At 40.9% G+C, this 22,173-nt stretch overlaps 1 protein-coding gene and 2 non-coding genes across 4 annotated transcripts in view; 2 read left to right on the top strand and 1 right to left on the bottom strand.

Moving 5' to 3' along the window:
• SNX6 (sorting nexin 6) overlaps positions 1-16,948 on the top strand; it is a 49,011-nt gene extending 32,063 nt beyond the window's left edge. The window contains exons 10-14 of one of the 2 annotated variants that reach the window (XM_024981850.2): positions 107-146; positions 6,813-6,899; positions 10,603-10,762; positions 10,845-10,930; positions 15,249-16,948. In XM_024981850.2, the coding sequence (XP_024837618.1) occupies positions 107-146; positions 6,813-6,899; positions 10,603-10,762; positions 10,845-10,930; positions 15,249-15,302 (427 nt within the window). In that variant the 3' untranslated portion in view covers positions 15,303-16,948. The remainder of the gene's footprint in view (positions 1-106; positions 147-6,812; positions 6,900-10,602; positions 10,763-10,844; positions 10,931-15,248) is intronic. The other variant, XM_024981849.2, reaches the window with a different exon arrangement.
• On the top strand, positions 9,404-9,476 carry TRNAW-CCA (transfer RNA tryptophan (anticodon CCA)). The gene has a single exon. It is a non-coding gene; the product is annotated as a tRNA-Trp (tRNA).
• A 1,589-nt stretch (positions 16,949-18,537) lies between the features above and the next one.
• On the bottom strand, positions 18,538-18,701 carry LOC112443344 (U1 spliceosomal RNA). The gene has a single exon (XR_003031682.1). It is a non-coding gene; the product is annotated as a U1 spliceosomal RNA (small nuclear RNA).
• Between the last annotated feature and the right edge of the window lie 3,472 nt (positions 18,702-22,173).

Genomic DNA, 22,173 nt, shown 5'->3' with positions numbered 1-22,173 from the left:
AGATAAGAATGTTTATTATTAATATGGTTTGCGGTGTGTTCTCTGAACATTTGCAATAGAAAATTATTTCAAAGATAGCTTATGGTGAAATATTTTTCCCTTCCAGGTTTTTTCTTAAAGTTTCAGAACTGTTCGATAAGACGAGAGTAAGTACTAATAATTAACCTTTGGGAGTATAAGTCTCTGCAAACAATGTTTAACTTGTTGGGCTGTGTTTAACTTTATGAAAAAGATGAGTTATACTTTAGAATCATGAAGAGGCAGATTTAGATTTGAAAATAATGAGTTTTTCAGGAAATTCACTTTTTGTTACGGTATAAAAGTTCAAATTCTTTCTTTTATAAATTTATTTATTTTAATTGGAGGCTAATTACTTTACAATATTGTATTGGTTTTGCCATACATCAACATGAATCCGCCACGGCTGTACATGTGTTCCCCATCTGGAACCCCCCTCCCACCTCCCTCCCTGTACCATCCCTCTGGGTCATCCCACTGCACCAGCCCCAAGCATCCTGTATCATGCATCGAACCTGGACAGGCGATCCGTTTCATATATGATATTATACATGTTTCAGTGCCATTCTCCCAAATCATCCCACCCTAAGTTCAAATTCTTGATCAGAAAATGTGTTCAGTAGGAAACTGTTTATTTTTATGAAAAAAAATCATTTTTTCTTGGGGATTTTGTAAGCTAGAAGAAAATCTTGGATTCACTATAACTTTACCAAGATTATTGTTTTTGATCCCCCATGAAATACTGAGTTAAAAGTGAGTTGTATCAATGTAAAGCAAATATATAACTGCATGAAATTTTCATTCATTTTAGTAATTTAATACTGATACAGTCTTGGTTTTCAGAGGTCATATTTATTTATAATCATTATGATAGTTAAATAATATTTAACATTTTTAGAAATTGATAGAATAGTGAAAGTGTTTACTAAATGTTTAATGGTACTTAGCTAATTAAGATCGGTGGTGGCTAGTCCAAGTAGAAGTCTGGTTTCATCATGATCTTGTCAATTGAGCTATTTATACTGAAGACAAGTAGAAAAAGATAATATTCTCTGTCAAAGGAACAAGTTCTTAAATACGTAGATGTTATACTGGGGTCCATATAGCCCATTATTCTGCCTTTGATGTTTGTACCAGTGAGCATTTTCTGGAAAGATATAGTTGTTTTCTTGAGTCTATTTACATCAAAAGGATAGGGATCTATCACAAAATAGCCTTATGTGCCAGTTCTTCAAAAGTAGATGTAAGGATGGGATTAGATGCACAGAGGTTTATTGTGAAAAGCAAAAAGGAAGGAGCAGTAATAGACAGGAGGAGCCTTCAGATGACAGTGCCAGTCTGCACCTGTGAAAGGAGAGGAAGAGGAAAGAGGACTGGCTAAGCAGGGTTGCAGACTATAGCATAGTTCTGAGAAAGCTTCATCCAGGTCACAGGGGAGTCCCTAAGCCAGAGCTGCCTGTTAGAGGATTTCTGTGTCAGGCAAAAATGGGCTGGGTGGGGAGCATAGAACATATCTTTGGTATGAACATGATTCCAGATCCAGAGATAAAATAGTTGGGGCTATCAGCCAGCCAGCTATAATCCTTTCAGCAAGCATTTCTCTTGACCGAGGTCCGGGTGGCACATTTCGATAACCCCCAAATTCTTATTTCCTTTTGCATGTGCATGGTGTTCTGGTTACTATGGCTGTGTTACAAATCATCCTAAAATCAGTAGCTTTAAACAGCAACCATTTGATTAAGCCAGTGAACTCTGGTTCAGGAACTCAGAAAGGGCGCAGCAGAGATGATTGTGTCTGCCCCATGGTGTGCCTCCACAGGAAGGCTGTGAAGGCCAGGGCCTGGAACTATCTGAAGGCTCGATCATTCCTGTGTCCGAGGGTTGATACTGGCTAGCAGCTGGAACTTCTGCTAGGGCTGTTGGCTCTAACACCTACATGTGGCTTTCCCATGGAGCTGCTTAGGCTTCTTCATAGCTTGGTAAAGAGGTTCCAAAAGTGAGCATCCCCAGTGATGGGAAGAGGAAGCTGGGGCCTAGAAACTGGCGTGGCATCGTTCCTGTATTGGCCAAGCAGTCTTAGAGCCCAGATTCAAAGAGAGGGGACATACACCCTACTTATTAATGGCAGGAGAGGAGCCCCGTTTAAAAGCACCCAACATTAACTAGCATGTCAGGAAGTTAAGTTTGTTTCTCCACAAAGAAACAAAGTTTTTTCTAACTTTTTATTAAAGTATACTATACATGTAGAAAAAAGCACATAACAGAAACGTACAGCTCAGTGAAATGTTATTTCACACACCCATGTAATGAATACCCAGACGAAGAAATGGAGCATTACAGCAATTCAGGTACCCGACTCCCCTTTCAGCTGCCTTCTGAGTCACCACCTCCTGTAAGACTACCACTGTCCTAGCTTCTAACAGCAAAATTTGGTTTTATTTTCATATCTTATATAAATACATATGCAGTATATATTGTTCTTTGTCTGGTTTCTTTTAATTGTTATATACATGAGATTCATTGGTGGTGTTGCATGTAGGTATAGTTTCTACATTCTTACTGCTGTATTGTTTTCCATTGCAAGAATAGACCTAACTTTATTATTTGTTCTACTGGTGGGCATTTGGATAGTTGCCGGTTTGAGGTACTTTACACAGAGTACTGTTAAGACCATTTTTTATTTATCTTCAGCTGAACATAAGTACACATTTCTGTGGGGTGTATGTAACTTGGAGACGTGATAGTTCATAGGATACCCATGTGAAAAGCTTTTGTAGGTGAACTGTTTCCCTAAGTGATTGTGCCAACTCACATTCCCACCAGAATGAATGTGAGCATTGGGCTGCTGCACAGGGTTGTAATATTTGGTATCTTTTTTTACTTTAGCTGTTCTGGTGGATGTATAGGATTTTTTTTAAAATTTTTTATTTTGACAACAATTTCTGACTTAGATTGCAAGAATAGTACAAAGAATTCCTGTACACATGTCACCCAGATTTCCTTTCCTTTTGTTGTTGTTCAGTCACTAAGTCTTGTCCAACTCTGCAACCCCATGAACCTGCAGCAAGCCAGGCTTCCCTGTCCTTCACCATTTCCCAGAGTTTGCTCAAACTCATGTCCATTGAGTCAGTGATGCCATCCAACCATCTCATCCTCTGTCACCCTCTTCTCTTGCCATCAGTCTTTCCCAACATCAGGGTCTTTTCCAGTGAGTCAGCTCTTTGCATCAGGGGGCCAAAGTATTGGAGCTTCAGCTTCTGCACCAGTCCTTCCAATAAATATTCAGGGTTGATTTCCTTTAGGATTGACTGGTTGGATCTCCTTGCACTTCAGGGGACTCGTAAGAGTCTTCTCCAGCACCATAGTTCCAAAGCATCAATTCTTCAGCACTCAGCCTTCTTTATAGTCCAACTCTCACATCCATACGTGACTACTGGAACAATCATAGCTTTGACTAAATGGACCTTTGTTGGCAAAGCAATGTCTCTGCTTTTTAATACACTGTTTTGGTTTGTCATAGCTATTCTTCTAAGGAGCAAGTCTTTTAACTTTGTGGCTACATTCATTGTCTGCAGTGATTTTGGAGCCCAAGAAAACTAAATATGACACTGTTTACTTTTTCCACATCTGTTTGCCATGAAGTGATGGGGTCAGATGCCATGATCTTTGTTTTTTGAATGTTGGGGTTTAAGCCAGCTTTTGCATTCTCTTCTTTCACCTTCATCAAGAGCTTCTTTTTTTTGTTGTTTTGTTTTGTTTTTTAATGATTTTATTTATGGTTGTGCACGGTCTTCATGCTGCGTGGGCTTTTCTCTAGCTGTGGCTCCTCTTGTTGCGGAGCATGGGCTCTGGTGCCCACAGACCTCAGTTCTGTGGCTCCCGGTCTCGAGAGCCCCGGCCCAGTGGCTGTGATGCATGGGCTCAGCTGCTCTGCCACGTGTGGTCTTCCCAGACCAGGGGTGGAACTCACGTCCCCTGCTTTGGCAGGGGGGCGATTCTTTACCACTGAGCCGCCAGGAAAGCCCTCAGGCGTATTTTAGACTAGTTTTCCACGCTCCTATCTGGTGAGAGAGGCCTGGGAGCCGGGAGTCCACTCAGCCACAGTGCTGGCTCTGCCATCAAAAGCTCTGGGGCCTCTAGTGAGCGCCTGCCCCTCCCTCAGTCGTGTCTGACTCTGCCCACCAGGTTCCTCTGTCCATGGGATTTCCCAGGCAAGATTACTGGAGTGGGTTGCCATTTCCTTCTCCCATCAAGAGGTTCTTTAGTTCCTCTTCACTTTCTGCCATTAAAGTGGTATCATCTGCATATCTGAGGTTGTTGATATTTCTCCCAGCAGTCTTGATTTCAGCTTGTGATTCATCTAGCCCAGCATTTTGCATGATGTACTGTGTATATAAGTTAAATAAGCAGGGTGACAGGATACAGCCTTGACGTACTCCTTTTCTTTTTTTTTCAGGGGTAAAATACTTTTAATAAATTTTTATGGGATACTCCTTCATTACAAACAGTATTGGAAATGTAACCAAAAAATAATAAAGATAAATAGGCCAATAACAAAATCTTAATTTTTTTTAAATTTTATTTTATTTTTAAACTTTACGTAATTGTATTAGTTTTGCCAAATATCAAAATGAATCCACCACAGGTATACATGTGTTCCTCATCCTGAACCCTCCTCCCTCCTCCCTCCCCACACCATCCCTCTGGGTCATCCCAGTGCACTAGCCCCAAGCATCCAGTATCGTGCATCGAACATGGGATGTACTCCTTTTCCAACTTGAACCTATCCATTGTTCCATGTCCAGTTCTAATTGTTGCTGCTTGTCCTGCATACAGATTCCCTTAGATTTGGTTGACATAGTACATTCTTCTTTATCCTCTGTCTCTCCAGAGTGAATGAAGAGTTCTCATCTTTTTAGTCTGACATGGCTGCTTCCCACTTCACCTCACCTCAGACTCACCACACCACTTTAGTTTTATGTTTGTTTGTTTGTTTGTTTTTAACTTTCACTCTTTGGTATTTTCAGGCACATTTTGTTAATGTTTTAATGTTGTTTTGTGGTTGTCTGCAGCAGGGGGATTGGTTTGAATTACCTAGTGCAGTACTCCTGCCAGCCTCTATTACTTTATAGTCTGTGTACGTATCAGTTGCTATTAAAATGAATAGAAAAATACAGGTGAACCTAAAAGATGATATTGAAACTAGTTACAGCCAAGAACTTGAGTCAAATATAGAGTCCTTCCATAAATTCACTAATCTCATTTGATCTCATCATTTTTCTATTAATTTTTTTTTGTCAGTTACATACAAAGACAAAATAACAGGCTCATAGAAAGAATGGAAGGAAACTTAGCTTAACTAGGAACTGATACTGTAGTTACTTATAACTTTAATTTTTTTATTTTCATTTTTTATTATTTAACTGGAGGCTAATTACTATACAATATTGTGGTGGTTTTTGCCATACATCGACATGAATCAGCGATGGGTGTACACGTGTCCCCCCATCCTGAACCCCGCTCCGACCTCCCTTCCCACCCCATCCCTTGGTTGTCCCAGAACACCAGCTTTGAGTGCCGTGCTTCTCGCTTTGAACTTGCACTGGTCATCTATTTTACATATGGTAATATATGTATGTTTCAATGCTAATAACTCAAGTCGGCCCACCCTCACCTTCTCCCACATAGTCCAAAAGTCTGTTCTTTACATCTGTCTCCTTTGCTGTCTTGCATATAGGGTCATTGTTAACCATCTTCCTAAATCCATATATATGCGTTAATATATTGGTGTTTCTCTTTCTGACTTACTTCACTCAGTATAATAGGCTCCAGTTTCATCCACCTCATTAGAACTGACTCAAATGCATTCTTTTTTATAGCTGAGTAATCCATTGTGTATATGTACCGCAACTTCCTTACCCATTCGTCTGCCGATGGACATCTAGGTTGCTTCCATGTCCTGGCTATTGTAAACAGTGCTGCAGTGAACATTGGGGTTACACGTGTCTCTTTCAATTCTGGTTTCCTCGATGTGTATGCCCAGCAGTGGGATTGCTGGGTCATATGGCAGTTCTATTTCCAGTTTTTTAAGGAATCTCCACACTGTTCTCCATAGTGGCTGTACTAGTTTGCATTCCTACCAACAGTGTAAGAGGGTTCCCTTTTCTTCACACCCTCTCCAGCATTTATTGTTCATAGACTTTTTGATGGCAGCCTTTCTGACTGGCATGAAATGGTACTTCATTGTGGTTGTGATTGCATTTCTCTGATAATGATTTATGTTGAGCATCTTTTCATGTGTTTGTCAGCCATCTATATGTCTTCTTTGAAGAAATGTCTGTTTAGTTCTATTGGCTCATTTTTTGATTGGGTCATTTATTTTTCTGATGTTTATCTGCATGAGCTTGTATATTTTGGAGATTAATTCCTTGTCAGTTGTTTCGTTTACTGTTATTTTCTCCCGTTCTGAAGGCTGCCTTTTCACCTTGCTTATAGTTTTCTTTGTTGTGCAAAAGCTTTTAAATTTAATTAGGCCCCATTTGTTTGTTTTTGTTTTTAATTTCATTACTCTGGGAGGTAGGTCATAGAGGATCTTGCTGTGATTTATGTCAGAGTGTTCTGCCTATGTTTTCCTCTAAGAGTTTTATAGTTTCTGGTCTTATATTTAGATCTTTAATCCATTTTGAGTTTATTTTTGTGTATGCTATAACTTTAATTTTTTTACAATAAGAAAAAAGTACTGAGTGTAGAATGTAAATACTGACTAAATACTTAATTTTTTTTTCCTATTTTAGAAAATAGAAGCACGAGTGTCAGCTGATGAGGACCTCAAACTTTCTGACCTTTTGAAATATTACTTAAGAGAATCCCAAGCTGCTAAGGTAATTTTATTCATTGTTTTTTAAAATGGACTGCTTTACAGAAACCCATCATCTCTTTAGAAGTTGTTAGACTTAAGATGGTTTAAGATGACTTATCTCTTGATTTTAAATCATATTTTCAAGTGTGATTTTTTTTTTTCTCCTTTTATAGATTGTAGGTCACAGAACCCCACGTTAAAGTCTCCTCTATTAACTTCTGATACAGTTTGTCTAGAACTTATCTTTTTTTTGAATTTGATATATTTAGCCAGGTGAAATACCTGCAGAGACAAAAGGAAAACGCCCAAATAACAGTTGTACAGTTAGAGGATTCCTAATTTGGCCTATCTAAGTCCTCTGTTGGGGGTGTCTGCTCAGTTGTGTGCAGCTCTTTATGACTGCATGGACTGTAGCCTGCCAGGCTCTTCTGTCCATGGGATTTTCCCAAACAAGAATACTGGAGTGGGTTGCCATGTCCTCCTCCAGGGGACCTTCCCGACCCAGGGATTGAACCCACGTCTCCTGTGTCTCCTGCATCACGGGCAGATTCTTTACCACTGATTCACCAGGGAAGCCCTCTGTTGAGGGTGAGCGAGTCATAAAACAAGGATATGTTTTATTTTAAGGCATCTCAAATTTCCTTTTGGAAATCTGTCCATGTGTAAAACTAAAACTCTTTACTAATCAAAAAAATGTTTAACAAAAACTTCTAAAAGCACTGAAATGTTAGTGACTCAGATATTCCAATTCAGTGTTAATTTATGAATTGAGATGTACAGAAAATTCCCATCTGGTCCCTGTTGCTTTGAATACCCTTCTTTTATTTCTCATCAAATTATAAATAACGCTTTTAACTTTGAGGACTTAAGTACTTGCAGATATACTGTCCATATCGAATTTGTTTTAAATCAGATTGTGTATTATGAACTGCTTAACATTGGTTGGGCAGGGTTAAAATAAATTGTTCACTTTTGAAGACTTATTATTATAATATGTAATTGTTTGTAATATATTCATAAAAGGGAAGGCTGCTCAACAAGTAAAAAGGAATAAGCTATGCATATATGCAACAAGATGGGTCACTCTCAAAATAATTTTGCTGAGTGAAAGAAGCCCGGCAGGAAAGACTGCAGTTTACATTAGCGCTCACTCTTGGTGGTGTACTTTCTGTGGGTTTGGACAAGAGTGTAGTGACATAAGTATCATACAGAATAGTTTTCCTGCCAGAAACCCTGTGTTCCATCTGTTCATTCGCCTTCCTCCTAACACTTTTTGATACTTTAATTGCCTCCATAGTTTTCCCTTTTCCAAAATGACATATTGTTGAGTCTTGTCATACTGGTTTCTTCACTTGGTAACGTGCATTTAAGTTGCCTCTGTGCTTTTCAGGACTTGATAGCTCTTATCTCTTCAGCAGTTAATAGCCTCTATCCATCAAATTTGTTTATCCACTAACCTTACTGAACGGTTGCTTCTAAGTTTTGGCAGTTATGAGTACAGCTGCTATAAACATCTGTGTGCAGGTTTTTGTGTGAACATAAGTTTTCAACTCCTTTGAGTAATTAACAGCAAGGAGGGTAATTGCTAGAACATATGATAAGAGTAGTTCTGTCAAACTGTCTTCCAAAGTGGCTATATCATTGCATTCCCACCAGAATGAATGAGAATTCCTGTTGCATAACATCCTCACCAGCAATCGGTATTATCAGCATTGTAGATTTTGGCCATTCTGACAAGGTGTGTAGTGATACCTTGTTCTAATCTGCATTTCCCTGATAACATTTGATGTGAAGCATCTTTTCACAAGCTTATTTGCCATCTCTGTGTCTTTGCTGAGCTACCTGTTCTAAAAAAAAAGTTATTTGTGTATTTTGGATAGCAGTCCTTTCTATCAACATTTTTAACTGTCAGGGAAAGGAAAGTGTTAGTCGCTCAGTCATGTCTGACTCTTTGCGACCCCATGGACTGTAGCCTGTCAGGCTCCTCTGTCCATGAGGATTCTCCAGGCAAGAATACTGGAGGGAGTAGCCATTTCCTTCTTCAGGGGATCTTCCCAGTCCAGGGATTGAACCCGGGTTGCCTGTATGCCAGGCAGATTCTTTATCATTTGAGCCATCAGGGGAGCTCCTGAGCCACCAAATACACATCAAAACCATGGAGTTATATCACTTCACACCCACTACATAGCTCTAATCAAAAAGACAACAGTGTTGACAGGCATGTGGAGAAATGAGACCCCTCATAGTTCTGGTGGAAAAATGTAAATGGTGCAGTCACTTTGAAAGTAGTCTGGCATTTTCTCAAGAGGTTCAACATAGAGTTACAAGTTGACCCTGCAATTCTACTTCTAAATAATGAGCTATGAAAGAGAAGTGAAACATGAAAACATATCCACAGAAAAGCTTAAACACACATGTTCGTAACAGCATTTTTATGAAATAGCCAAAAAGTTGAAACAAACCAAATCTTTCAGCTGATGAATGGATCAATCAGTGTGGTATATCCATACAGTGAAATATAGAGCTTCCCTGGTGGCTCAGAGGTTAAAAGCGTCTGCCTCCAACGCAGGAGACCTGGGTTCGATCCCTGGGTTGGGAAGATCCCCTGGAGAAGGAAATGGTAACCCACTCCAGTACTTTCGCCTGGAGAATCCCATGGACAGAGAAGCCTGATAGGCTACAGTCCACGGGGTCGCAAAGAGTCGGACACGACTGAGCAGCTTCACTTTCACTTTGATATCCATACAGTGAAATATTTAGCAATCAAAGGTATGAAATACTGATTCATGCTACAAATAGATGAACTTGAAATTTTATGCTAAGTGAAAAAGCCAGACAGGGGAGTTCGCTGGCAGTCCAATGGTTAGGACTCTACTCTTTCACTGCTGAGGGCCCAGGTTCATTCAGTCCCTGGTCAGAAAACTAAGATCCCACAAGGCAAGCAGCCAAAAAAGGAAAAAAATAAATAAAAGCCAGGCACAAAAGGCTGCATATGAAATGATTCCTTTAAGAAATCTGTTTATTTGGCTGTGCTGGGTCTTTGTTGCTATGTGGGCTTTTCCCTAGTTTGGCAAGTTGGGGTTCCTCTCCGCTTGTGGTGCACGGACTTCATTGTGGTGGCCTCTCTCGTTGCAGAGCACGGGCTCTGCAGCGCACGTGCTTCAGTAGTTGTGGCTCCCGGGCCCCAGAGCAGACTCAATAGTTGCGGCACATGGGGTTGCTTGTCTTAGACAGGTGGGATCTTCACGGATCAGGGAGGGAAACCGTATCTCTTGCATTGGCAGGCACATTTTTTTAGCCTTGAGCCACCAGGGAAGCCCAGGATTCCTTTTTTAATGAAATGTCCAAAATAGGCAAATCTGTAGAGACAGCAGATGAATGACTGGAGGTGGGGGCTGTAGGAGGAAATGGAGAGTGATTGCCATGGATATGAGATTTCCTTTTGGGTGACAGAGATGTTCTAAGATTGAGTGTAGTGATGGGTACACAACTCTGTGTGCATATTAACCATTGAATTGTGCTCTTTAAATGGGTGAATTACATGGTGATATGAGTTATACCTCAATAAAGCTGTTACCAAAAAAATGTGGAAGAGTAACTGACCTGTGGCATTCCGTGTGTAAGTGTTAGCTCCGATGATGGTTGTTAGGGGTGGGTGGGGGGAGGTTGGCAGCAGCTACTAGACACGAGCAGCATGTGTTATCATGCAGCATTCTGTTTTATAGGATCTCCTCTATCGAAGATCTAGGTCATTAGTGGATTATGAAAATGCCAATAAAGCACTGGATAAAGCAAGAGCGAAAAATAAAGATGTTCTGCAGGCTGAAACATCCCAACAGTTATGTTGTCAGAAATTTGAAAAAATATCTGAATCTGCAAAACAAGGTACTCTTATATTAACCTTTAGTCATCAGGTATGTTTTACACTGTTACACAAGTAGTTAATCCTAATTTGTTTTGTTCACAGAACTTATAGATTTTAAGACAAGAAGAGTTGCTGCATTCAGAAAAAATTTAGTGGAACTGGCAGAGTTAGAACTGAAGCATGCAAAGGTAGTGTCATATTAAAGATATAACAATTTAAGTGACTTAAAATTTAGGAATGAGTCTGTTATGATACTTTATACTAATTTTAAAAATAGGAAATCTTAGACTTGAGAGGGATTTTAAAGATTATCTAATTTCAGCAAGAATAGTATCTGCAGTATCTCTAATAGTATCTCTAATGGTTAGCTCTGCAAGACTCCAGTACCTAATATGGAGAAACAGTGTCATTTTTTGACTAGTTAAAAAAATAAATTTTCTTTACTGTCATTGCTCATTTAAAATACTATACCTGAAAATGGGAACACTTTTGCATGTGTGAAATGATTATTGTACACATTTCTTGTTGCAGCATGTTTTTTTAATTGAAGTATATAGTTGATTTAGAATGTTACGTTGATTTCAGGTGTACAGAAAAGTGATTCAGTTTTATACATATATGTATATATTCTTTTTCAGATTCTTTTCCATTATAGGTTATTATAGAATATTGAGTATAGTTCCCTGTGCTATCCAGTGGGTCCTTGTTGTTTATTTTATATATAGCAGCATGTGTATGTTCCCTTGTGGCTCAGCTGGTAAAGAATCCGCCCGCAATGTGAGAGACCTGGGTTTGATCCCTGGATTGGGAAGATCCCCTGGAAAAGGGAAAGGCTACCCATTCCAGTATTCTGGCCTGGAGAATTCCATGGACTGTATAGTCCATGGGGTTGCAAAGAGTTGGACACAACTGAGCAACTTTCAAAAAAAAAAAGTGTGTATATGTTACTCTCAAATTCATATTTTTTGTGGTTAAAAAACATAAAATTTCCCATCTTAACCATTTTTAAATGTGAAGTTTGAGTAGTGTTAAGTATATTCACATTGTTGTATACCGGATCTCTAGAACTTTTTCATTTACTGAACATTTATTTTAAAAATATAATTGCAGGCCACATGTGTGTCTGTTAAATTTTAGCTTGCTAGTCATAGCCTAGCTCATTGAGATCTTTTGGAAACTTGGGTTTGATCATGTTGTATTTGACTATTACACTAGTTTTTCCTGTCAGTTGTTTGATATTTGCAATTTGTATGAACTTCCTTTTTATGTCTTCATCTAAGTTTTGATTTAAAAGGTTGATCAGGATTAAAGGAATCAGTGTTTGTTAATCTAATTTATAAAAGTGACACCAAAAAACTTTTAGTTCCCTTCTGTTCTTTCTATACTAATTGATACTAACTTATTAATATTATTTGGTTATATTTATTTGAATGGTTATGAATTCACTTATTTATACTATTATCCACCATTATTTCTCCATTTTATCTGTGAAGGACATTAGGATCGAGCCTGTGTTGGTTTTCTGATGTTCACTGCTTATGTTCTTTTTAAAGACCTTACAAACTATCACGGGTTTTGTTATAGATTAAGGATGAGTTGACAAACTATAACCTGTTTTTGTACAGCCTGTGAGTCAGAAATAGCATTCATGTCTTTAAATGATTATAAAAAGATCAAAAGAATAATACTTCTTGACATGCTAATTATATGAAACTCATTTAACCTATAAAGTTTTATTGAAATTTAACCTATAAAGTTTTATTGAAATACAGCCAAGCTTATTCACTTACACTTTGTCTATGATTGCTTTCATACTACTGCAGCAACGCTGAGTAGTTGAAACAGAGACCAAACGTCTCTGAAAGTCTAAAATGTTTACTGTTTAGCGCTTCACAAAAAGAGTTCACTGACCCATGCTATAGGTTGGTGTTAGCTTCTGGTTTCCAGATTTTGTACTTTTTCAAATTCTTTCTGAGGTATGTTCTTTGGGTGCCAGTTTCTCACAGCTGTTCTAGTCCAGTTGTTCTGAACTAGTAGTGATTTTGCCCCCCAGAAGACATTTAGTAATTTCTGGAGACATTTATGGTTGTCACCAATCAGGATGGGTAGGTTATAGAGAGGCCAGAGGCCAGGGTTGCTACTCAGCATCCTCCGATGCACAGAGAACCCCCACAAGAGGGGATCACAGCCCCCGTGTCAGGAGTGCTGAGCTTGGAGAACTCTGTTGTCTCAGATTTCTTACTGATTTTGTAAGTCCGAACAAAATCTCATTTTGGTCCCAGGATCCAAGTAAACCATTCCAGAAAGAGTAGATAACGGTTAAATTTACAGCAAGATGTTTGAAACTACTTTGGATTTTATTTATTATAACTGACATATATGACTCTACCACATAACTGAAGTCTAGTTATAACAGAAAACTCGATAGTTAGGTCACTTTTGTTTCCTTGAAAATAGGCTCAGATTCTTTATTAAGGAAATAAAAAATGTATGATGGGGCAGTAACAAGAGAAAGTGATGAGCCAGCTGTGGGGGTGTGACGTGAGTCCCCACGTACCCTACTGTAGGTGCAGAGCAAGGTACACCTTTTGCAGGGCATCTGGTGTCAGCCTGCAGCACATACATCTCGTGACTCGGCGGTTCCCATTGGGGTGTGCAGCTGTAAGAAGGTAATTTCATGACGATAGGCAGGCTTAGAGTCATTTGTCACAGTTCTGTTCTTATACCAGCCAAAAATTGACAGTAACTTAAACATCTAAAATTGTTTATTTTCACTTAATTTTAGACTTTCAGAAATGTTGCAAGGAAAGTACAAAGAATTTCTGAATACTCTTCACCCAGATTCCCCAAATGTGCATGTTATCACATCTGTTTTGTCTTTTTCTCTCCCTTCTTCCCTGTTTCTCTTTACACACACATCCGTGTACATACCTATTTTTGTCTTAAACCGTATGAATAAGTTGCAGATTCTATGCTTCTTCCTTTTACATGTTTCAGTGTGAATTTCCTAAAACCAAGTAATTCTCTTAAAATAGTCAGTTATAAAGGTGAGGAAATTAATATTGACATAATTCTGTTATCTAACCCAGAGACCTGTATTCACATTTCCCTGGTTGTGCCAGTAATGTCCTTAATGGCAGAAGGAGTGAAGAGATCGTGTGCATTCAGTGCACCTGTCGTCTTAGACTTCTGGTGTCTGGGAAAGTTGCTGAGTCTTTGTGTTTTGTAGCATTGAATACAACCCACTCCAGTGTTCTTGCCTGGAGAATCCCAGGGACGGCGGAGCCTGGTGGTGGGCTGCCGTCTTTGGGGTCACACAGAGTCGGACACGACTGAAGCGACTTAGCAGCAGCAGCAGCAGCAGCAGCATTGGATACAGGCCCGTAGAATGTCCCTCATTTTGGGTTTGTCTGATTCCTGGGTTTGGGTTTTGCACTCTGGGAAGGTGTCCCACACAGAAGTGATGTTCAGATGGTCTCATTGTATCGCATGTGAGGAGATACATGCTGTTGATTAGCTGCCTTACTGGCAATGTACAACATTGATCATTTGCCTAAAGTGATGTCTGCAGGCTTCACAGTGGCCGAGTTGCTGTTTTATACTTTGGAATTAAGAGGTATACTGTGGGGAGGTACTTGAAACTGTTAAATACCCCATCACTCAACCAGCACTGACCAGTAGAACTTCGTGCCATGGAGGAAGTACTCTCATTAGCACTACCCTTGTGGTTGGCGTTAGTCACGTGTGGCTGTTGACCCCTTGAAATGTGGATAATGCACCTGAGGGACTGAGTTTTCATTTAATTTTAATTAACAGAAATTTTAATTATGCAGCTGTACATAGCTAATGGCTATAGTATTAGCATTTTAAGTCTCATAGTAGCATCCATTCATGTTTTTTGCCTGAGTCAGTTAATTTGTGATGATTGCCAAATGGTCATTTTCTAATTCCATCTTTATACATTTTAGTTGACTTTCTAAGGAGAAGGATTTCCTTCACTCCTGTTAATATATTACTGTAACGTAAATATACTTAAATTTACTTTTGTATGTTCCTAAATTTGGATGCCAGTTCACATGTTTTATAAATGGGCATTTAGGTATGACTTTTGTAGAATACTTCTGTGTGATCTTACTATTTTTATAAAACTGCTATAAGTCTAAGGTAATGTATATTTTAATAGCTAAAGAATAAGAACCTGCCTTACCATCAGAACATGCTCAGTAGTTTAATCGGTATACAAAGGGCATATTTTATAACCCTCACTAGTGCATGCCAAATATTAATATATTAGTCTAGATAGAAACTTACTGAAGCATCTAGTATGTGGAAAATATTATTGTGCATGGAACAGATTCTGTAATTTTATGTCTTTAAACCTTTATTTCTACATAATGACTATTTTCACAATTCTGGTATTTTAATGTGATTTCTAATGCCATGTGTTTTCAGTAAGACTTTTTCACACTATTTGAAGCTCACTGTTGCTGTTCCCTTCCTTTGCAGGGTAATCTACAATTGCTGCAGAACTGCCTGGCAGTGCTCAATGGAGACACATAAGCCACACTCTTGCCTTCCAGTTAAAAAGGGCTGCCTTCCTTCAGATTTTATTTTTTATTAATGATGTTAGGCATTTACTGCTCACTGGAAACGAAAGAAACAGCTGACAGAGTGCATCTCCTCTCCCTTTTTCTGAAAAATAATGGATCAGTGCCACCCACGGGTCTGCGGGCTGCGTGGTGGCACCTGCGCACCTGCGCCCTGGACAATTGCCCATCATCGTGCCCTCCTCCTCTTCAGAAGTCCAAAGTTCTGTCTTTTTTAAGTAGCCTCTATAACTGTTTATTTTATGAATAGTATTCCTTTTGGCTACCAATCTTATTTACCTTTAAATAATTTCTGAAGTTGAACCCTTTCAAAAATACATGGTTTAAACAAAGATAAGGATTGCCATTACCTTTTTTTTTTTTTTTTTTAATTTTGTTTAAAAAAACATTATACACCACCATAGTTCACTCTTGTATCCTGGTAAAGCATCTTAATCAGACTTATTTTAATTAACGTTTCTTAGAACTTTTGGGACAGGCTTTATGTACTCTTTATAAGTATGATTTCTGAAGAAAAGCAAATGCATTAGTATGTTTGCCTTAAACTTGTAGACTAAACCAACTATTGTCAAATAAACAGTGATAACAGTGATAGTTTTTAACTCTGGTCATTGTATCACTCTCAAATTTGGAGTAGCTATAATCTACTCCTATACTATGCTTTTACAGTGCAGGTCTTAGCTTTTCTTTCTTTCTTTTAAAATGGCATATGGAACCAAGTTCACCGCTTTACAGAAGAATGAACTGCTTCTCTGGGTGCTTTGAGCACTTTGTGTAAGATGGAATTGGACAGAGACAGGTTAGAGACCGCTGTTTGTAAAACTGGAACAGAGACTCTGGTCTAATTTCCAGGATTCCACCTCTAGCTCAGCCAATTAACCATGAGACATATGCCAGAGTATAGATTGGTATGTAGAGAGAAAGAGGCCTGCTATAGGGAATAGTACTTGTCAGTGGGGAAAAGTTGGAATATTTGGAATAAAAGTTAGGGTACAAAGTTAAGGTAATGTCAGTAGCTACTTTACAAATATGATAGACCTTTCTAATGTGAATGAACATTATGTTATTCCTGGTTTAAAATTAGCTCGAGTGGTTGGATTTTTCCACTCTAAGTTGTCTCCCATGTAGAAACCACAGGCATTTGGGTTGGTCACCCCTCCAGTGTGTTCCTAATTGTTTTTGCAAACCATTCTGAAGACCACCTGCCTGGGTCTCAGGGCTAGTTACTACGGTTCCAGACTTCCTCTGCTGCTTGTCTCTTGCCTTGCTGGTGTGCTGCTCAGTGTTCCTCTCTGTTACTGTTGTTCCTCAGTGTGTTTGAATTGTCCATGTTTGTGTTGGCTGAGAGATTGTGTTTTGTCCTCCTTGTGCCCTTCACTGGTGAGAATATGCCCCTGTGATGCCCACCAGTGGGTGAACGTGGGGTGGAGGGCCCCAGCCTTTGGATTCAAGGGCAGTCCCTTCACCAGCTGCCCTTGTGGCCTCAGACCATAGGGTTCACTTGAGCTCTTTGCCTGTTTCTCCACCATGAAGGATATACTGACCTACCTCACAGGGGTGTTGTGAGGATTAATAAATGTTGGTACAGTGCTTTGGAAATGTGAAGATGCTGTGTTAATGCTAAAAAATAGCAAGTTCACAATTTTCTACACAGCCATCAACTAATCTGTTTCTACCAAGGTGGCCTTTTTCTAGGAAGGAAGTACAGTGGAAAGTACATCCCCTGACCTTTTGGTTTACATTTTAGAATGCTTGACGGAATGGGGTAAACTGGAGGTGACGATTATGGGTGTGGGGAGGTGAGGCGTGCTTAATAAATACATGTATAAATGAGTTATTACTATCCAAGGGTCTTGGGAAAGAATGTGTGTTACTCCTTTGAAGTCTTAGGGCAAAAATTTACTTTGTACCTCCAGAACAATTGAAGCATTCCATAGCTCACTGCTAGTCCCTGTTAAAAATAGCCCACCCTGGATTCACTGCTGTCGATTGAGTTGTGGCATTCATAAAGCTTTAGCGTGGCAGAGGTGCAAGAGGAGGACACCTAGTGGCAGAGACAGGACAGCAATGGAAAAAAATGGTTTCCCTCAGGAGATACTCTATGCTTTGAGAGGAAGAGGAGCAACCTGGTCTGTGGAAATGGCTTGGGGAGTCATTGTTGGTTGCAGTGGGAACCAATGATGTGAGAGATTAGGAGTTTATGTGGTGAGCAAGGACAGTGACCAGAGGAAAAGTGAAAAAGGTGAGGCAAGCCTGCCTGAGGCCAGTGAGGCTCCAACTGGATGAGTTTTTTCCAGTGGGCACATAGTGTAAAAGGAGTTGATTTTTCACTGCTTATGGGTAGAGGAGAAATATCAATAACCTCAAGTATGCAGATGACACCACCCTTATGGTAGAAAGTGAAGAACTTAGAGCCTCTTGTTGGAAAGAGTGAAAACACTGGCTTAAAACTCAATATTCAAAAAACAAAAGATCATGACATCTGGTCCCATCCCTTCATGGCAAATAGATGGGAGAGGAGAATGAAACAGTGACAGACTATTTTCTTGGACTCCAAAATTCTGTGGTTGGTGACTGCAGCCATGAAATTAAAAGATGCTTGCTCCTTGAAGAAAAGCTATGACAAATCTAGACAGCATATTAAAAAAACAGACATCACATTGCTTACAAACGTCCACATAAAAAGCTATGGTTTTTCCAGTGAGATGTGAGAAGTGGGCCATAAAGAAGGCTGAGAGCCAAAGAATTGATGCTTTGGAAGAAGCATCAATTGGTGCTGGAGAAGACTTGAGAGTCCTTTGGACAGCAACGAAATCAACCCTGAATGTTCATTGGAATGACTGATGCTAAAGTTGAAGCTCCAGTACTTTGGCTACCAGTGGAAAAGACCCTGATGCTGGGAAAGACTGAGAGCAAGAAAAGAAGGGGGCGACAGAAGATGAGACATTTGGATGGCATCACTGAATGGACATGAGTTTGAGCAAACTTCTATAGATGCATGGTGCAGTTCATGGGGTGGCAAAGAATCAGGAGGACTGAGGCACTGAACAACAACAATAGCTAACAGAAAGCAAGTTTATAGCAGAAAACAAAAAGAGCACCGCTACAAATCCCTTTGGGTATAAAACATTGAAACACACATACCCAGACACCAAGCAAGTCCCTTTTTATCTGTATTCACAAATTACCAGAAGAAAGGACGAGCACACTCCCCCACTACCCCAAGTTATGCAGTCGAGCTTCCCACATTTGGGGAAGTCACAGGAGTCAGCACATCAAGAGTACAATGAATAAGCCTCGCCCTGGGAAGACCACCTTCGTGATTATGGTATCTCCCCTACCAGGTAAGTATGAGTTTCCGCCCACGCACCGCCCAGCACACTCGCGCTCGCTCCATTCTCCAGGCACGGTCACTTCCTCAGCCGACTCTGCACACTCCGGGCCCTCCGCCCCTGCACGCCTGTCGCCGTGGCCTCGCTCAGCCTTAGACCAACCCCAGGAGCCTCCGCGTGTCCACACGCAGGACGCGCAGACCCAGGTGAAGCGGGACCAGCAACCTCTGCATGCCTGCTTATCTACATACCCCACGCCCCTGCGTGGGTGTCTCCGGCGTCCTTTGCTTCGCCTTGGGGACCGCGGAGCCCACTGACCCCACCTGAGACGCGCCGATCTCCGATGGGGGGGGGGGGGGGGGGGAGGCGTGGCGCGTGGCGACAAGTCTGGACCTGCAGAGGGGACCAGGGAAGACGAGCTCGCGGCGTTCGGCGCCCCGCAGTTGAGGGGGGACTGGGTGGGTCCCGGCTTGGGTCTGGTTTCACTTTTCTTTTACTGAAATTGACACGCAACAGAATGTCAATCGGACGTTAAATAGTTAAGAGCAGAGTTTCGTCATAAATTTAGCATGAAATTTAGTCCTCGTCCATGATCTTTCTTTCAGATTATGTAGTAATCTAATCTTGCAACAGCGAAAGAAAATCAGACTATCAGGGCAAAGCGTCCCTGTAAGGGGTAGATGTGTATGGGCTGGGTGAGGCGTTGGATGGTCCCTGAAAATCAAATACACGCAAATATCACGTTTTCATCCTGAAGGACTAGGCTGCCCTTTCAACCGCCAGATTTGTCTTTTCCTCTTCCGTACATGAAGATTATTTCTCGGAATCAAGTGGCTCCTCCCCAAACGTGAGCAAAACGACTGAACGAACTGTTGCGCGATCATGGGTGGTCCGTGCTAGGGAGCAAAGGGAGGCGAGAGGCATGACTGGTGATGTTAAGATTAGGGAAGGCTTCCTGAGGTCCTGACTGCTCAAAGATCCTAGAACACGTGTTATAGCACCCTTTGTTTTCTTCTTCCTTTTTTCTTTTTCTGGTGGGGGCAATGCTAGTTCCCGCGACAGGGATGGAATCGCACGCCGGCGCCGCCCTGCAGTGGAAGTATGGAGTTTTAACCACTGGACAACCCGGGAAGTCCCAAGCACCCTTTTTGATTATTGGTTGTCTCAGGAAGTTTTCTTTCTTAGTGAATATTTCCTAAAAATAGAGGATTTTCTTATCTAACCCCAGTGTTTCTTGATAAAAGTCAAGAAATTAACATGGATACCTTATTTATTCTATAGACATTATTCCATTTGCTCAATTCTCCCAGTAATCCTTTATCAGATCAGATCAGATCAGATCAGTCGATCAGTCGTGTCCGACTCTTTGCGACCCCATGAATCGCAGCACGCCAGGCCTCCCTGTCCATCACCAACTCCCGGAGTTCACTCAGACTCACGTCCATCGAGTCAGTGATGCCATCCAGCCATCTCATCCTCTGTCATCCCCTTCTCCTCCTGCCCCCAATCCCTCCCAGCATCAGAGTCTTTTCCAATGAGTCAACTCTTCGCATGAGCTGCCCAAAGTACTGGAGTTTCAGCTGAAGCATCATTCCTTCCAAAGTAATCCCAGGGCTGATCTCCTTCAGAATGGACTGGTTGGATCTCCTTACAGTCCAAGGGACTCTCAAGAGTCTTCTCCAACACCACAGTTCAAAAGCATCAATTCTTCAGCACTCAGCCTTCTTCACAGTCCAACTCTCACATCCATACATGACCACAGGAAAAACCATAGCCTTGACTAGACGGACCTTGGTTGGCAAAGTAATGTCTCTGCTTTTGAATATGCTATCTAGGTTGGTCATAACTTTCCTTCCAAGGAGTAGGCGTCTTTTAATTTCATGGCTGCAGTCACCATCTGTAGTGACTTTGGAGCCCAGAAAAATAAAGTCTGACACTGTTTCCACTGTTTCCCCATCTATTTCCCATGAAGTGGGGGGACCGGATGCCATGATCTTCGTTTTCTGAATGTTGAGCTTTAAGCCAACTTTTTCACTCTCCACTTTCACTTTCATCAAGAGGCTTTTGAGTTCCTCTTCACTTTCTGCCATAAGGGTGGTGTCATCTGCATATCTGAGGTTATTGATATTTCTCCCGGCAATCTTGATTCCAGCTTGTGCTTCTTCCAGTCCAGTGTTTCTCATGATGTACTCTGCATATAAGTTAAATAAACAGGGTGACAATATACAGCCTTGATGAACTTCTTTTTCTATTTGGAACCAGTCTGTTGCTCCATGTCCAGTTCTAACTGTTGCTTCCTGACCTGCATACAAATTTCTCAAGAGGCAGATCAGGTGGTCTGGTATTCCCATCTTGCCTGTGTTTCGGCCTCACGAAGCCACCTTGGCCCAGAGCAGGCTTCCTGCAAATGTCCCTTCCACCCGCCGCACTGTCCCCGCTGCTTGCGCTGCTGGTGGGATGTTTTTAAGTGAGTGATCGAGGTCCACGCCAAGTGATGTTCTAAAATGACAGAAGTCTCTTTACAAGGAGTCGTCTCCTGAGACCTCTTGGGAAGAGAGAGAACCAGTTCCTCTCGAGTATGGGACCCCCCAACACCCTATCTGCTTACAAATAATGCCCATTTGGGAAAGAAACAGCTACCAAGTGGGGCAAGCAACTTGGCTGTATTCCAAGCCCTGGTTTCACCTGTTCCAAGCTCCTCAGGCTTCTACCTGTACTTTCTTGTCTGGATAACACATAGTAACATCTGGAGCAGCAGTGAAGAGATACCCCATGCCCAAGGTAAGAGAAACCCAAATAAGACGGTAGGTGCTGCAAGAGGGCATCAGAGGGCAAACACACTGAAACCATACTCACAGAAAACTAGTCAATCTAATCACACTAGGACCACAGCCTTGCCTAACTCAATGAAACTAAGCCATGCCCGTGGGGCAACCCAAGATGGGCGGGTCATGGTGGAGAGATCTGACAGAATGTGGTCCACTGGAGAAGGGAATGGCAAACCACTTCAGTATTCTTGCCTTGAGAACCCCATGAACAGTATGAACAGTAATCCTTTATAGCAAAGGGAAATTCAGAATCACGTGTTACATTATGTATCCTGATGTTTTAACAAATTTTAATCTGATATAACTCCCAGCCCTGTCTTTTTTATTTCATTATGCAGGCATTTTTGAAAATTACAGGCCAGTTATTATTGTGTAGAATAGCCTTTGATTTTTAAATTGTCCTGTATGTCCTCCTAATTACATTCAAGTATGTATTTTTTGACAGGTAGACAACATAAATGATACTGTATCCGTTTACAGGTTGAATTATGTCTGTGTCCTGCCACCCCTCCCCCAGGAAAAAAAAACAACACACCTCAATATACTAATCCCTGGTACCTATGAACATGACCTTATTTGGAAATAGAATCGTTGTACATATAATTCAGTCAGTCCAGTCACTCAGTTGTGTCCAACTCTGTGACCCCATGGACTGCAGCAGGCC

This window comes from Bos taurus, chromosome 21 (assembly GCF_002263795.3).
Source record: "Bos taurus isolate L1 Dominette 01449 registration number 42190680 breed Hereford chromosome 21, ARS-UCD2.0, whole genome shotgun sequence".
Lineage (NCBI taxonomy): Eukaryota > Metazoa > Chordata > Mammalia > Artiodactyla > Bovidae > Bos > Bos taurus.
This window is presented reverse-complemented; position numbering and strand designations above follow the sequence as displayed.